The sequence below is a fragment of the Lepisma saccharinum genome, chromosome 1, assembly GCF_977018435.1.
Source record: "Lepisma saccharinum chromosome 1, izLepSacc3.1, whole genome shotgun sequence".
Lineage (NCBI taxonomy): Eukaryota > Metazoa > Arthropoda > Insecta > Zygentoma > Lepismatidae > Lepisma > Lepisma saccharinum.
The window spans coordinates 110853270-110871552 of record NC_139229.1 but is presented as its reverse complement, the minus strand read 5'-3'; the positions used below and the strand labels follow the sequence as shown (position 1 = coordinate 110871552).

Here is an 18283-nt window from a genome sequence, read left to right as displayed (position 1 = left end):
TTTTCATATTTGATGAAATTCATGACAAATTAGACTAATTCTTGCTGTTCAGATATAATCTTCTGGTCTTCATTAAATTTTATGTTTAAAATTATTATTAGAACTCGAATAATTGTTCTTAGAGGAAGTATTATGAGCAAATCAAAGCAGATTCACAGCTGTGCAAGAAAATTTCACAAAGCTATATGGATTGTGAAGAGGCAAAGAAGTGGTGAAGAAAATATTTTTTTCTTTGTGTCCATTTAATGCTTAGCTGTGGGCTTTTCATAATAATGATTTTTTCCGTAAATGTTTCCAAAAAAATTGCATATATGTGGAAAACAGTAAGCATAAATCACTTAAAAATTCTGAATAATTTAAGAAATATTCTAAACGAAACTACTTTTTTTTCAGAATCTAAAATAACAGTTTGGTTGTTTGATATAAGAAACAGTTTTGGAGTCATTGTCAATTGGATCCCTAAGTGCACTGTGCGAATTAAGCCTTTTGCTTTTGGGGGGGATGACATTCAGTGGCATATTTGTAATTTCATTTCGGAGGGTAGATTTTGTGGGGTTATGTAAATTTGTATATCTTAACAGTCAGTAAAATAAGCTAGGGAAATAAAAACATACCTGGCAGGTTTAAAAATAATTTTATTTTGCCGGGGATAGAATTCTTTATGGGGGAATATACAACTGGTGTTTTCATGTGTATTAATTATATCAGGCTTTATAACTTGCACACGTTTTGGCAGCTGTAACAAATCCTTTTGTCGATAGTGTACATATTATTTCTTCAATTTTAAGTTAGAATTTCTAACTTGTTCAAGATTCTGTTTGTCGAAATGTTGTATAAAAAAAATAGAAAAATAATAATTAAATTACAATCCCCGTTCATAAATTATGAGGGCTATACAGAAAGTAACTTACGTTTTGGTGGAGTGGGGCGAGGGGCAGGGCTAATGCTGCAATCTTGGTGTCAGAGCGTCTCCTCACTCAGTACGCATCCAGCTGTGGTACATGCGGTTCGTGTTGCTTCTGCTGTGTTCACTGTGAATGTTTAAAATGTGTGCTGCAATTGAAAATCCCGCAAGTTGTGAAGTGCGGTCAGTGTTGGCGAAAAAGCACACACCAGTTGAAATTCATCGGCAACTTCGTAAGGTGTACGGAAACGACGTAATTAGTGAAGGCAGTGGTGCAATATGTTTAAAACTGGCCACACTCATGTGCACGATGTACAGTGAAGGAACCGACCGAACATCATGACTAATGAACTGGTGGCGAAAATCAATGCAAAGATTTGTAAAAACTACCGCTTCACAATTACGGAGCTCTCACTTGAGTTGCCTCAAATTTCACGAAGTTTGTTGCATGAGATTGTGAAGCGACTATCACTTGTTTCCACACATGAAGACCTGGCGTGCAATGCTGTGCTTCAACAATGACGTGGAATTATTAATTATATCAGGCTTTATAGTGGCTGAAGTCCCAGGTGGCAAAATTCTATGACAATGGAATTAATAAGCTGGTGCACCATTATGATAAGTATCTCAATTTGTATGGAGACTGTTGAAAAATAGTGTAAGAGTTTAACTTTCAAATGTATATAATAAAAAAAGTTTCCCTTCACTTGGGTTTTATTTATTCCAAAACTTAAGTTACTTTCTGGATAGCCCACGTACTAAATTAAAATGGTGGTGTGATAACAAAAGGTTGTATCTGGATTAATATGTTTCTTACATCACAGCATATATTTATTTTTTCTCCATTTCTCTCTATCCAAAATAAGAAGACACATGAAATGATAATTTCTTTCCCTTATTTTCAACAAAATAAGAGAGAGTGTGTGTGTGTGAGAGAGAGAGAGAAAATGTTTTGTGGGTTAAAGAGTTTGCTGCTTTTATGGAAGTGGAATGCATACTGTATTTATTTTTCCCTATTTTTAATTTTTTTTTTTTATGTTTTGTGCTTTAAATATTGATACAGTGGTTTATGTTATTTTTTAAAATTAAAAAAAGCAAGTGTGTATACTCTTCGAAATCTTAAAGAAGTTATTCTAAATTTTGTTTATCTTTTCCCCTCTACCCTTGCTGCCTGTAGGACACTGTGGGGTTGTCAGTTGAAAATTTAGACTCGGCAGTTGAAGTGGTCAGTATTTTTTGAATTGTTGTTTTTTGCTGCACTAACAGTGTAATGAACCTGACAGACTCTAAAAAGAAACTTATACATACATTAAAGCAAAAGTGAACTTTCACATTCACAAACACTTACATGTGCTGATTCATAATCTGTATATACACTTTGTCATGTGACGCATGTTGCTTGTTCTTTTTCATTAATATCCTGTTCATTAACCACTTCATCAGCATTCTTGATTTAGAGAATGTAAAAATGTTTATGATAAGCCATGATGCGGCTGTGCATGGATTGTACTGTCGTAATATTTATTCACCTTTCAGTTAGTGTACTGAAGTAGGCTGACAAATAACCTAATGATAGATCATCCATTGTTGTGTTCGAAAACTTCTGTAGTAATGCCACTCCAACACATCGACTTGTTTGAAATTAAAAATTGCATTATTGTGTGAGTGAACATGAAACAGTGGTGATAACAATTTCCTTAGACTTATTGCACGAGGTGTTCAGAAATTAAGTTTCTGAAGGATACATATAATTGTCACAAATTCCTATGGTCAGACTCCTTACACCATAAACTGCTTCTCAATATAGTGAATACAGTCATTACTGCACTTATGAGATAGGGACACGGGCTATTGTAGATCCTTGTCAAGAAATTGGCTGCGTGATGTTTGTCAAACATATGTGTTTCCAATCATGCCAGCCATGTCACATATTAAGCCTCGGCTGGATATTTGGCTGACACCTGGAAGTCAAGCTTTGAATATGTGAAGGTACACATTGCTGGACAGATTCAACTTTTAAACTGTTTATGCTGTAAATTGAAAATGAGATAAAATCACAACCCATACCTTTCTTTGTCTTCCAAAGTTTTCGATATGTACATACATACATATTTATTTATCTTGGTCATTGTCTTCACTAAGAGTGAAATTCAGAATTGATTTAGAAACTCAATCTGTCAACTACAGTGAAACCCCGATTTTAAGTTCCCGGATTTTACATTATTCCACATTATACATTCAAGTTTGATGGTCCCAACATAGAAATGTTATAAAATTTACTCCAATTTAAGATTTTCCATTTTTTCAGCTTGCTCCCGTGAAAAATGTAAAATCAAGGTTTCATTGTATCTATATCAGGAACTACCAGAGCTATAAACCAATTCAATCAGCTGGTCGTGACTGCAACAATCGATCAGAAGTGACCTGTTCATATCTTGGAAAATAGCCAATGTGCAGATCTAAAATTTCCTACGAATTAATTCCCATCTGCCTGTCTGTCAGGATCCAACAATGAAAAGTCAATGGTTGGCATGTTTTTAAAGCTTCAATATTTCAAAAACTATTCAAACTACAAATACAAATTTAGCTGGTCTAAAGGATTATGAATTGTCTGTATGATGCGACATCAACGTGTACATTTGTCTGCTGTAGTTAATATTCATCACCTATAGGTTTCTCAGAAACTTCTATACTTCTAATTGTAGAAACATAAAACTTGGTGGACAGAAACGTATACCTAATATTAATATCTGGATTTGATTGTCTGTGGCAGTCAATCCATATATGTTTAACCTTTGATAGCTCATGACTAAATATAGCTTCAATGGTTGGAAACTACCAGATTCAGAGATATAATTTCGTGAACTGAGAGAAAATCATTAGGTTGATATTATATTATTCTTCAATTTGCCTATTTAGGAAACTATAAATAGTACAAAGATTGTAGATCTTTGAATTCAAACATTTATTCATTATGTAAATTATTCTCATTAGGAATTTGTTAAAAATTATTAACCAATAATGTTGAGGGAGGGATATGTCATACATGAATGAATTGATGCATTCTGTCGTATATTTCCTAGCTGCATGTTTTCTTAAGGAGCTTCCATACAGAAGCAACAAGCAGCAGGCAAAGGGCAACATGGGGATTTTACACTGAAGCAACAAGCAACACGGGCCACTTCAGTATGAAGAAAGTATTCGCCATGCATGTGTGAACAACATACTGAAATGACACAATGCACAGTATTAAGAAAATGGCTTGTGCAAGTTGTCGTGTTGCTTCAGTTTAAAAACTTGCATTTATTTCTGAAGGTTGGTTTCCAAGAGACGTGTGTCACTTGCTGCTTTGGTCAGAAAGTTCCCTTAGTTTTGTGTTTAGCCTAACTTCATTCTAAGGGGTCCCAGGTTCGATACCCGGTGGAGGCACAAGTGGTTCGGATCCCACTTTAAACTGTAGGTCCAGTCCCGATTAGCCTTACTGTGCATAAAGTGGACTTAAAACAGCAAATCAATCCAATCCTAACTTCATTTTGAACTTTGTAGCATTGCATCTGTGATCATAACAGATTTTAATTTCAAATGCTTAATAATACATTATTTGAATTAGTTAATCGTAAATAAGGATAAGATTTTGAAAAGAGAGGAGTAATGTAGTAATGTATTGAATGTTGTATGCAGTTGTATACATAGAAAACTCAACCCTATTTGTAATTTATTTGCTGATAAAAATAATGGATAGTGTGAATTTTTCACAAAGTAGATAAATGTTTATGTAATAATAACAAGTAAAGTTCTAGGTGCAAATGCTATGAAAAATATAGCCCTGGTCCAGTAGTTCACACTGATATGAATCTTGATTTGTCTGTAAATTATTGGAAATTGTATGTCATATGGTACAGAACTTTTGGTTTCCCTCATATGGTAATTTACGAATGGTAATTCCAAGAATTATTGGATACTCTTAGAGTTAATCCATTTGCAGTCAAAATCTTGGTTACGGTGGCATTGTAATAAATGTATGGTACATAGCATTCCTATAGGCATAAAGACAATAAAATGGCCTTTTTCTCGTTTTGGTTTGGAGACGTTTACTTATATTTATGGAGGTACACTATCAGTTGACCTTGAACTCCTAGCTGAAGACCAAACTATCCGTGTTATGAGTCAAGTCTTGTGACTGCAAGCAGTAGCATTGCTTAAAGCAATTCTTAACTCCATTTCCAAATACAATTAACATAAATTAATTTATCATTGGTATTGTGAACATTTGATTCGAATAGTATGAAAGAGAATTGCATTTTCAATATATCTTTCCCCAGTGCACAGTATTGAATTTCAAAGCCTGAAAATGTAATGTCACAGCATCATTGAACTTGCCTTTCATCTGGATGATCTATCATTAATGCGTAGAAACATTTTATGTTTGCCTTGTAGAACAGATATGTGTAGATATTTTGCAACCATGTTGTAATATTCTTGTGCAATTTCTTCCAACATTTTTCATACAGCACATGCATTACAGACTGAAGAAAACCTTGTGTGAATTTCAGTATGTTCAATATACTATTTACAGCTTTGATACAAGATGTTACAGAATTCAGTTGTGAAAATGTGCAAATGAAACAGCAAAAGCTGCAGTCTTTTTTTCAATCAGTTTTGCTTTTCTTTTGTTGGCTTTTTAAACATGTTTGCTGCCTGAGTAGTGTCTTGAGTTTCTGTAGAACACTCAGCATGCTTCTGTAGTAGTAGCAATGACCGTAGTACTTGCCGAAAATATCCTTGCAATGATTTACTTTCAGACTGAGTAGCTCTTGTCTTTTGCAGAACACTGTGGAAGAAATAATAGCTGCGACTGCGTATTTTGATTTGTTCTTGAGAAGTATCACGGAGCCTGGTCTTTTGTGCAAATTTGTCAAATTTTTACTCAAGGACTCTTACGAAGGAACAAGGATTCTGGAGAGTTTAATACAGCGAATTGCTACCAAATCAAGGGTAAGCAGTTAATTGAAATGTCCTTTTTCTCATTGTTACACTAATCTTCACAGTATGTGTGTGGGATCATGAAAAATGGGTACCGACATTGGGCTAAAAATTTCCCATGTCGATTCTGCCTTCAGGAAATAATTTCACCACTTTCTGGGATCCGGAACAGTCGGGAACTTCAAAACAACCATGTTTAAAAGTGATTAATGCACGATGTTTTCAGAGAAGGAGGATGCCATTAGTGATAAAAGCAGGCTTTTCTTTTCTCAGCAGAGCAAGATTTGTGTCTTAACACAAGTTCATGACATGGTATCAATTGGTTCTTCAAGTTCAGACACTGTTCAAATGTTCATGTGAATATCAATGGTTGTGGGATTAGCAGTCATCACAACTGGTATTGTCGCTAATTGATGAGGCCTGTCTTTAAAACTTTTCCATGTTCACACATTTTATTGGCAGATATATTGAAATCGAACCACAACGTAACCACAAAATTTACCAAACGAAGTAAGCACTGAACATTTAACAATTTCTCCAGCAATTATAATTTTTTTTGAGTGATTGTGTATTTGTGAATGACATTACATGCATATAATATTTTGTAGTAATATTTGAAACCATTCACACAAAACAGTATTTTCTTAGTTTTTATTATGCGGCATTATTTACTGGAGTAATGTCCTTTTTTTAAAAAGTGATAGTTCAAATTGAAGTAGGCAGTTGATACACACACCTTTTATCACTTTTTGTTAAGTTATAATTTATTTATCTTATTGTTCATTGTGATAACATAGTAGCTAATGATTTGTGTTGCAATCAAGGTGTCCTGAATTTGAGTTCCACTGGAGGCATATTACACAGTGCTTCAAATCTCACTTTATACTGTGTGTTCAGTCCCAATTAGCCTGTGAGCATAAGGTGGACCTAAAACATGCTCTGAACATTTTATCGTGCATTATTTTGAAATACAGTATTGAGGACATAGCAGTTAAAGTGCAGTGCTTTTCTTATCACCATCAATTTGATTAACTTTCTTTTTTCTGTTTTGCAGCTTTGTCTTGTCACCTTGGCCCTGTTTGAGACCCTCGTAGACCTTAACTGTGAAGATGTAATGCTCGAACTAATATTCCAATATCTAATTCCTTGTACACACGTGATGCTGTCCCAGAGGAAGAGGGTGAATGACATTGAACCATATTTTAGAAGCTCAGAAAAATTCTTGTCCCTGTCGCCATCTTGCTGTGCCGCAGCCAATTCTTGCCTTGATCAACTGAACTCTTCTCTGTCAGTTACAACAAGTCCTTCCTTGCCAGTTTTGCAACCAGCTTCTTACTCAGGCTTCCCTAGTCGTAGTGCCGTCGCAAGCAGTGATTCCTTGTCCACTCCGTCGTCATTTAGTCCGCACTTTTCTCGAGGTTGTGAAAGTCTTTACGGAAATTACTTCATGTACCTTTGTTACGGAAGGCAAAAAATTCAGGATTGTGCCTTGGCCTGCTTGAATTGGAAATACCCTTACGATGGTGAGAATCCTCCTCCCAGTGCTCTAGAAGAAAAAGTGGGAGACATAAAAGTGCCTAGTTCTGAAGAAAATACGCCAAAGATACAGGAAGAACTAAGCAAGTCAAGTTCCGGTGGGGTGGGAAACCATGCGCAGGACTCTGGTGCAGAAGACGGTAGCGAGACTTGTGCAAGGGTGACTGAACATGGCGAGAAGACTGGTTCTTGTGATCCTAAGTCAGAGTGTAGCTCGGAAGCGAATCAGGGGGATAATACAATTAACGATCAGAGCTTACAGTCGATCGGCGAAAGTAGTGGCTACGAAAGCTTTGCCCTGAAAGATTCCAGAGAAACAACACCAGAAAATGAACCTAACTGTTTGTCGGATGGAACACAGAACCAGCCGACCATAGCAGAGCATCGAGACAATTTCAACTCCTTGTGGCAAAACAGTGAGTTTGTGAAAGCGAAAGAGACTGACAGTGCAGGCCAAGAACAGCCTAACAATGGTGTTAATATGAAGAAAGTGTACAGGTTAAGCAGAAATTCATCCATGGTCGAATCTCTGCCCAGAAAGTATTCTCGAGAGAGCTCATACATGGATATCTTCAACACAACACCAAATATAGGTAAGTAGATTTTTACTATGCTATCTTTTTTTTTCTTTTTATGTTGTGTGGCTTAAAATTAGCTGTTGTCTATTGCTGGATTCAAGCATAAAAGGAAGTGTATCTACACCTAGATTTTATGTTTTTAGTGGACCATGATGAAAAAACTTAAAATGTGGGAACACATGAAATCTAAAATTTTTTATAACATTTTGCTTTGTTGGTGGCATGAAGATTGAATGTATAATGCAGGAAAATTGGGGATTCACTGTATTTGCAGAAAAACCTACTCTCATTTTGGGGAGTTAATTGTACATTATTATTATTTCATCATTAACAATAAATAGAAGAAAACATTCAGAGAATATAACACTACATAATTCATGGTAGTTCTGGAAAACTTCGAAAATTAGTGAAATGAACCTATGAGTGAAAAAGTTACGAAGAAGTCAAAAAATTTTGAAAATGTAACCCAAAAAAAATGGAAAAGTCAGGGGAACAAGTGTTTTGTACTTGCCAAGTTTAAAAAAAATCCACTTTTTCTTGGTCCAAAATATTTGATGAGGGATATTCCATATAGAATGTTTTTATAGTTTATTTTTGTTCATTTATTTGGAAGTGTTGAATAAACTTTATTTATTTGAGTAGCAAATGCAGTTTAACCCTTGAAACTTTGTTATTAACATGTTGAAAGTAGTACATAGTGGTGAAACTTACTTTCAAATTGCCTGGAAAAGTCAGGAAATATGTTTCGCAAAATGTGTAAGAACTGGGTAATAATTTCATTTTTTTACTCACTGTGATGACTTTTCCATTATGTATATTAGTTGTTATCTCATTACAAATAAAATTAGCTCTTTTCTAAATATATTTAGGTGTGAAACAATATTTAAATGAAGTCAACATGTATATTTTTTCTTGTATGTACAGATTGCTTGCATTGTAGAATTATTTCTCTTGTAGTCTACGGTTATTACAAGCATAAAAACAGTTTTTCATTGTGACGTTTCAGGAGAACACGCGTTCCCTTCATCAGACATTTATTTTTAGTTTGATTAAAGATACAGTTATAACAATGGTTAAAAAATTTTTAACAAAAATCAGGGAGCGAATTTTCAATACCGGAAGTATCTCCAGTTTGTTTGAAATTCGGCATATTCACTAACTTTGGCCTCCTAATCACGCATCTGCAGTTGAAATTTGGCGGTCACGTCTAGAAATTGCAAAATAAGACGAAATAAGTGGGTCCGTGAACGGAGTAAACACCCTTGATTTATGAAGAAAACAACTATTTTTTGCAATGATTAGCCTTTCAAAACTATGTTTATGATGACCCTTAATTTTTACTTTGCTTGCCTAACCTAACCTAACCTTACCGTGAATGGTTTGTGGGGCGCAAACATTTTTTCCACCTTATGCAAGATGCCATTTTCTCAAATGTAAATCCGTAACAAATAGCGAACTTGGAACTTCACTTGTTCACATCATCAAACATGGCTACCATAATAGTGTATCGACAATCATAGCGTTAATATGTGCACGTAATTTCATAATTTCTGGAAGTGACCGCCAATTTTTAACAGCAGATTCTTGATTACAAGTTCGAAATCAGTGAGTATGCGTAATTTCAAAGCAATCTGATATACTTCCGGTATTGTAAATTTATACCAAAATCAGTTATACAATGGATGTTGTCAATGTTAAATTGTTGTAATAACTGTGAAACATGTAGTCTGTTTAATTCTTATTTCAAATGAAAAAAAAGATGATCACATTTTTTATTTATTTTTTAAATTATGAATCCCAAATATCATCAGGCAATTCAAAATCATCATTGCTTTCACAGAGTTCCATTGTATAACTGACTCTTTTTTGTTAAAAAAAATAACCATTGTTATAACTGTATCTTTAATCAAACTAAAAATAAATGTCTGCTGAAGGGAGCGTATGTTCTGAAACATCACAACGGAAAACTGTATTTTTATGCTTGTAATAACCGTAGACTACAAGAGAAATAAGTCAACATATGTTGGTTCTTTATTATATTAACTTTCAGAAATTGTTCATTATCTGTCTTCTTGTGGGAGGAATTAATATGAGGATAATAAAACAAGAGGTTGTGCAGTGATGCAGAGTTTCCTGTCTTATGTAATTTTGCATTAAAGGAACTGTGAAGTTTTTAATCAGCAATTAACAAATCATTAAAATATTATAACTAATTATTTTGTGATAATAAGCTTGGTATAGCTATATTGTTGATTTTACAATAGTTATGTATGTTGTCCACAATTGCATTGATCACATTTCAAATCATAAAATACTATAGTGGAACCCCGATTTTAAGTTCCCGAATTTTACATTTTCCCCCATTATACGAGGCTTGTCCGGAAAGTAAAGATACAAACAGATTTGCACGTTAGGGGGAAAATGTGTACCAAAGTTGGCAACACTGGCAGTAACCGTGATCCATACGACGAGGATTGGGAGTGAGTCGTCAGTGCTGCGCTGAGTCTTGTGCGAGGAACACGCGTTGGAAATGGCAGCGGCGATACCGAATCCCGCCAAGTGCGAAGTGCGCGCCGTGATCAGGTTTTTGCAGATACAAGGAAAGCGTCCATCGGAGATCCACCGAGAAATTGTGACTGTGTACGGGAACGTAATGAATCGTCAAAATGTGGCAAAATGGTAGCATGCCTTCGCAGAAGGTCGACATGATGTTCATGATGAAGAGACAAGTGGGAAGGCCGTCCATGATCACTGACGACCTTCGCAATCCTTTGAAGCAGAAGTGCGTGCGAATAGGCGAGTGACAATTCGAAAATTGTGTGTGATGTTTCATGACAGTTCGAAAACCACTATTCATGAAGTTATGAGTGGGTTAGGGTACAGAAAGTTGTGTGCACACTGGGCCCCAAAACATTTGACTGACGAACACAAAACCAAACGACTGGGATATGCACTGGACTTTCTTACTCGCTACTCAGAAGAGGGAGATGCATTCCTGGACTCCATTGTGACAGGTGATGAAACATGGGTGTTCCACCATATCCCTGAATCCAAGCAGCAGTCACTGTAGTGGCGCCATACCCATTCTCCAAAAGTCAAAAAATTCAAAACATCAATTTCAACCGGCTAGCTGATGGCAACCGTTTTCTGGGATTGCCACGGCTTCCTGCTGGTGGAATTCATGCCGCCTGGAAGAACGATTAATGCTGAAACCTACTGCCAGACTTTGAAACATCTTCGACGTGCAATTCAAAACAAACGGAGAGGCATGTTGTCAAGTGGAATCTGCTTTATTCATGACAACCCCCGCCCCCATGCAGCGAATGTCACCAAGGATCTGCTTGCATAGTTTCAATGGGGGGGGGGGGTCCTTCACCATCCGCCATACAGCCCCGACCTTGCACCCATCGACTACCACCTGTTCCTGTACCTCAAGAAACATCTTGGTGGAAAACACTTTGCCGACGACGACGAAGTCAGGGAAGAAGTCACAACTTGGTTCCAGATGCAGGCGGCGGATTTCTGCGATTCAGGGATACAAAAACTTGTTCCGCGTCTGAACAAATGTTTGGACAATGGTGGCACTTATGTGGAGAAATAGCCTCTGTATCGGTGTATCAAGTGTAACTTTAGTTGCGAGCATTAAATTTATTTTATATCCTATTTTTGTTTTGTATCTTTACTTTCCGGACAAGCCTCGTACATTCAATCTTGTTGGTACCAACGTAGCAAAATGTTATAAAATTTTCCTCGTTTTTATATTTTCCCACATTTTAAGTTTTTTCAGCTTGGTCACCTGAAAAACGTATAATCAAGGTTCCACTGTTGCGAGGGCTATTTGGTCTGATGGGGACAAATCCCATCATCCTACTTACGTGTCAAAAATAATTCCCTGTTGTTGAAAAATAAAATATTCATACCATTTTGACATTTTTTAAATATAGTTACTGAGTGAATTTTTAAATTCACTAGATGATGATTTCCATTTTGCCAAGTTTGAGGTAGACATTTTTTTTCTTCTTTTCAGGTCCCTTTTTGGATGCACTGCTGAAGAAATTAGAAAATATGATGCAGAACAATCTGTATATAAACTTGCATCTGACCGGTATTATTTCGCGTTTAGCAGTGTATCCACAACCACTTTTGCATTCATTCCTGCTGAATCATTCATTAGTCTTCCAGCCAAGTATTAGGTCCTTATTTCAGGTATGTATGCTGCAAGTATTTGTATCTTTCTGTGAATTCATCTTAAATTTTATATGTAGATTAGCTGATTACCTGGCATTGTTCGGGTGTTTAATGAATTCTAATTATAGCGTAAAATGTAACTAATTTTATTTACAGGTATTTAAAAGTAGTACAGTATACAAATTATAAAGTAATATATTTTACAAATTCACTATAATATAAATTCAACAACAATTTATGAACAACATTTTTCGTTCCACCTCCAAGAGCAAGAATAAATAAATTGAACGGCCAGGGGTGTCTTGGAGTTGTACAACATTTGGAGTGTCACTATTCATCTTAGCGACCCCGAAAAATTTTGATTCCACACTAATATCGGTCGTTTTTTATTATTTTTACATGTCACCTCTTCCCACCCCACTCGTAGGGGTGCCAGGGGTGTCTTGGATTTGAAGGGCATTGGGGGTGTCACTATTCATCTTAGTAAACCCGAAAACTATTGATTGGACAATATTATCGGTCGTTTCCGATTATTTTTACGTCACCCCTCCCATCCCCACACATAGGGGTGTCTTACCCCCACAGTATTTCTTTCGAGATTGCAAGTGATACGTGTTCCAAGTTTGGTTGAAATCGCTCGAGGCGTTCGAGAGTTATGCTGGAACAAACACACACATATACAGACATACATTCATTTTTATATACAGTATATAGAGAAGAGATTTTATGAAGCCTCTCATTGTGTAGTGAATATTTGTCCTGAAATGCCTAACTAGAAAATGCAGGCTTAAGTTTAAAATCATTTTCTTATTTTCGTTTCTTTACCCATATCAATTAATTTGCAGTGCTTATTTTTGGTAACATATTGTGGTGTGCATATTACTCACAGCTAAATAATGAAGAACTTTAAAAAGATCTTAGATCAATTACTTACGTGTGTGAGTACAATTTGTCGATCAAAACAACGTTTCAGAGGTCAAGACTGCCTCCTTCTTCAGGTTAATGCATATTCTTAGGCACCAAACATGGTGTCACATTAAGAAAGTGTTAGTTGAGGATACAGGTTAAAGGTTATGGTAAAAAACACTTACTGAAGAACCCTCATTGTAGCTATAAAAACCGTCATTCTGTCGACACACAAATCTAGAACCGTGCATATCACAATCCAAAACCTCATAAAAGAAAAGTCCGAAGCGGCTGTTAGAAGCCACCCGGCCTATGCTTGGGAGAAGCGAATCTGGCTTTTTTGGTGGGTTTTGGTATGCCATTTTATTTCCTGCTATAACATTTTATTTATTTGCTGTTTTGACTGTTGTTACTATCAAGCTCATCATTATGGGATTGATTGATTGATTTTGAGTTTTAAGTCCACTTTATGCACAGATGGCTAATCGGGACTTGACCTACAGTTTGAAGATTGATCTCAACCACTATGTGCCTCCACTGGGTATCAAACCTGGGACCATCTAATTTCAAGGTGACGACATTACTGCTATGCCATTCGGGGAGAACCCATCAGTATGGGAGTTATAAAAACTAAGCCAAACTCCATGGTGCCACAATCCTGTGAGGGCTAGGGCCTGCCAACCAGTTTTTCCAGTGGGTGACATGTGGTCAGTCATTTTGTAAGGGGGTCTCATAGTCCTACCACATGAGGTGATGGGCAAGACGTAATGGTCTTACCCAAATGTCATACTTTTTCTTACATATTTGAAGAATTTTTAGTTCCAATTGGTCCTCAGTCTAGGAATAATATCATTTTAATATTTTTTTAAAATTTTATATGTAAAGAATTATTATGTGCTGCAGCTGAGATTGGAAAGGGGATTCTTGTAATAATTTGTTATGGATGTTTTGTATAAAGGGCAGTTGATTTAAAGATGAGAGTGATTCAAATTTAATTATTTATGTTGAATATAAAATTGATATTGTTTTTATTTATGGGACATATGAAGATTATGTAATTGTTTGAGTATTATACGGTGTACAGTTTTAGAAGCTATATCGGGTGGGGTCACACAGTATGTGTCCTTGGCGACCAGCCAATGGCAGGAGTGCAACGTTGTACAGTTAGGAAACTGCGCGATTTAAACACTGTGTCCTGTAGTTTTCATAAAACTCACCACTTTAAAGTTCATCACAAGATGGGGCAAGACATTTTGAACCTGACTGTCCAAGTCCCATAAATTTCCATCGCCTACAGCCGGAATTATCATTTCTCGAAGAGACACTTGGAAACAACACATCTCAACACACACACAATGACCCTTTCATTTTCCTTCCATCTGGTTTTTTGTTGCCTCCGTGTTGACAGATGAGTTGTTGTGTCTTGGGAAAACAGTGGGTGTTGGTTAAATTTGTCTCAATATACACAATGACCTTCTTTGTCATGGGCTTTCTCCAGCATTGCGAGTCTTGAGTCATTTTGAGTTCTTACGTGCTGCAGTGATATGATATTATAATCCTGTGTAGAAATATTCACTGTATTATTTCACTGTACTCATATATACTGTGTATGCATTATAAAAAAGAACAGTTGCATATTGGACACAGTTAATTCTCTCTTTTCCTACCTCTAGCAGTTAGTTTGACAACAACGCAATAGCACTGGATGTGTATTGGCTGAATGTTCCTTCTAAAAACGTACATCGTATAATTACCTAAGTAAGTTGCTTAAACTACATTCATTCTGGAAAATCGAAATTAACATAAAGAATTTTCAGTGTCTTAAGGTGAATACAATATGTATGCACTAATTAGCCCTGAAATTTAACTTCCTTTTATCTCTCTCATTCTAGGTTTTAGCATCACTCAAACAAAAGATTGATTCGTATTTAGTAAGGCAGAAAAGTGTAGAAGATCTGGTGCTTAGAGCCCAAAGTTTTTTGATTGGTCGAGAAGAAAGGGTAGCTAATGTAAGGAGATATCCAGCTGATGCCCCATCTGTAAATAATAGGCGAAGTTCAACTCCGGATGCATTTTCAAGACGTAAGTGAAGTGAAGAAGTTGTTATATTGTAGCATCATGATTGTTAGTGTATTTTCTAACATATTTATATAATAAGGATAAGCAATTACTTACATTATTTGTTAAACTTATAATTTGTCAAATTAAGTTTTTGTCCCCACTACCAATATCCACATGGAAACCTGTTGCTAAAAGCAGTATAAATAGCACATTTGCAAATCTCAATTGATTGGAATATGTTGTATTCATATTTGGGAAATGAGAGATGGTGGTAGTAGATACATACAGAGAGACTGGTACTCACTTCTTCCACAAAACTGTTTTTTTTTCGTAGTTCTATTAATTTCAGTGGCCACTGCCACCATCTTCGTTGGAACTTGTTGCACTGTTGCTTGGCATGATTCTAAGAGCTGAAGAACTAAAAACAATAGAAGCATGCCAAGCAACAGTGCAACAAGTTCTAACGAGGATGGTGGCAGTGGCCACTGAAATTAATAGAACTACAAATGACAGTTTAGTGGAAGACGTGAGTACTAGTCTCTTTGTATTTATTGTACTTGTACTTACTGTTTACATCTTTCATCCCCATTGGGTGTGATGATACAAGTGAGAAGTATGTCAAACATCACAACTCTAATCTGTAAAATGTACTGTTTATATATATCATCATGTGAGAAACAGAGAGACATAACTCCAATTTCAATTATCAAATTTACAGGAGAGAGGGAATAATGTATTCTTAGTAGATATGGGCCAATATGAAATTTTTGACCGATACCGATATTATATTTACCGATACCAATATCCTACCAATCCGATATAAAATTCCAAATGGTTCACTGACCTCCTTAATAAATGTACGTTACCAGATACGAGGGTCACTATTTATATTTTGAGCCTAACAATGAAAAAACAGGAATTTGGCATTGAAAACTGCTTTATTGTTTTTCGAAGTATTCTCCTTTATGGTTAATACACTTTTGCATTCGTTCGAACCATTTGTCAAAGCAGTTTTTCCAATCTTCTTGAGACACCTCCATAATATGGTTTTTGAACGCATCAACAGCGTCTTCCGCCGACGAAAATCGTTGTCCACGCAATTTATTCTTGACATTCGGGAACAAGAAGAAGTCATTGGGTGCCAAATCAGGACTGTACGGCGGATGACCCATCAATTCGATTTTTTGACTGTTCATAAAGTCTGTTGTTAGACGAGATGTGTGACAGCTGGCATTGTCTTGATGAAGAATGATCCGATGGCGTTTGTTTGTTTTCCGTATTTGACCGAAGACCTCTGGCAAACAAATTGTTGTGTACCATTCAGAGTTGACCGTTCTACGTTCCTCTAAAGGCACAGTTGCCACATGACCAGTTTTCCCGAAAAAACAGGCGACCATTTGTTTCGATGTGCTTCGAGCGCGAACAACTTTTGTTGGATTGGGTTCATCTTGAAACACCCATACAGTCGACTGCTGTTTACGTTCCGGCTCATATGCATATATCCATGATTCGTCACCTGTTACAATCTTATATACGTCTTTTGAAGCACCACGATTGTATTTATTGAGCATTTGTTTGCACCAAGTGACACGAGTGTCTTTTTGAGTTATTGTCAAATTGTGTGGGATCCAACGAGAACATACCTTTCTCACAGCTAAATGATAATGTAATATTTTATATATGCTGGTGGAACTATGCCTATGGTTGCCTCAATCTCACAGTATGTCACATGACGATCTTGCAGTATTAGGTTTTGCACAGCATCAATGTTTTCTTGAACAACAACTGATTTTGGACGACCTTCGCGAATCTCGTCGGTGAGCGAATGGCGGCCACGATTAAATTCGTTATACCAGCGTTTCACAGTGGCAAAGGATGGGGCTTCATCGCCAAATGTGGAAGTAAGTTGATCGATGGACTCTTGTCTTGATAATCCACATCGAAAATCGTAAAAAATCATCGCACGAAAATGTTCACGAGTTAATTCCATTTTATTGTTGTCGCGCAATCTCTAAGGCAACATAAACAACACAAATCAAGCTATTGACATAACATTTGAAGTACGTTATGGTTAATAATGCCAGACGATTCCGTGCAAATGTCAAATCGCGCCTAACTTCAATCAGTGTTGCCAAGGCTCAAAATATAAATAGTGGCCCTCGTAAACCAAACTTTTTCAATGGCAAAGAAGCTGTATATTAAGACATTTACTTTAAAAAAGTATGAGATAGATATTTTATTTATACCCATAAAAATTATAACAAAATGGCACAATATTGCATTAAATTTTAAAATATTTGTAGATTTATTAGACTGGTAAAATAATTGGTAATTTTACCGATATACCATAAGAGCTGATACCTATAGAGTAACGAATAATCTGTCCCATCCCTACTTCTTACAAACATGTCTCACCCTTAAAAGGAGTCGGTAAATTGGAGATACGTGATTCCACCTTACTGCTAAGAATTAGAAATGGAGATATGTCGATTTCACTCCAAATAGAACTCTTCAGAGAAGAATTATATCTTAAACATAACCCAAAACTGTACTTTTTAGTTAATTCCTCTGGTTCTTGTATGACGATATGTCTAACAGGAGATTGAATGCGTATCTACCGTCACACTTGAGCCACATCTTCAATATTTGTTGTGTTTTGAATTACCAAGCTAAGTGTGCACCATCAACATTTATCGAGCGAGAATATTGAGAAATATGGAGAAATAATGGAGCTCAGTCGTTAGGGCGTCTGACTACCATGCCACTTCTTCCTGCCCGCATGTGTGTGTCGATCTCCGGCCACTAGTGCTGAGTACTAGCACCATTGGAGCTTTTTTCAGGATGCCCCTCGTATATGAACTTTCAGAACCTGTTGTTAACAGAGTGTTCCTGTTTTAATATTTGGTGAGCTAAATCAGTTACCCACAATGCAATTCTATAAATTGCTTGCGTTTAATTTCTAATACCTAGATACCCTTTTTGTCAGCAGTAATGGTATAACTGCATGTTGTCAGTTTCACAGTACTTCACTTGGATATACTGTACTGAAGCAGAAAGCCCATTGATAATGTAAGGAAATATGACACTTTCTTTTGTACAATTCAGTTGTTTCACTTATATACAAGAG

General features: G+C 36.2%; 1 protein-coding gene across 2 annotated transcripts in view; it reads left to right on the top strand.

The window, feature by feature from the left end:
- The window catches only part of LOC145999213 (FHIP family protein GJ17503-like), a 54127-nt gene that overhangs the window by 18179 nt on the left and 17665 nt on the right, over positions 1–18283 (top strand). Inside the window, exons 5-9 of one of the 2 annotated variants that reach the window (XM_083136149.1) lie at positions 2082–2129; positions 5732–5899; positions 6942–8016; positions 12029–12207; positions 14988–15177. In XM_083136149.1, coding sequence (XP_082992275.1) covers positions 2082–2129; positions 5732–5899; positions 6942–8016; positions 12029–12207; positions 14988–15177 — 1660 coding nt within the window. The remainder of the gene's footprint in view (positions 1–2081; positions 2130–5731; positions 5900–6941; positions 8017–12028; positions 12208–14987; positions 15178–18283) is intronic. The other variant, XM_083136154.1, reaches the window with a different exon arrangement.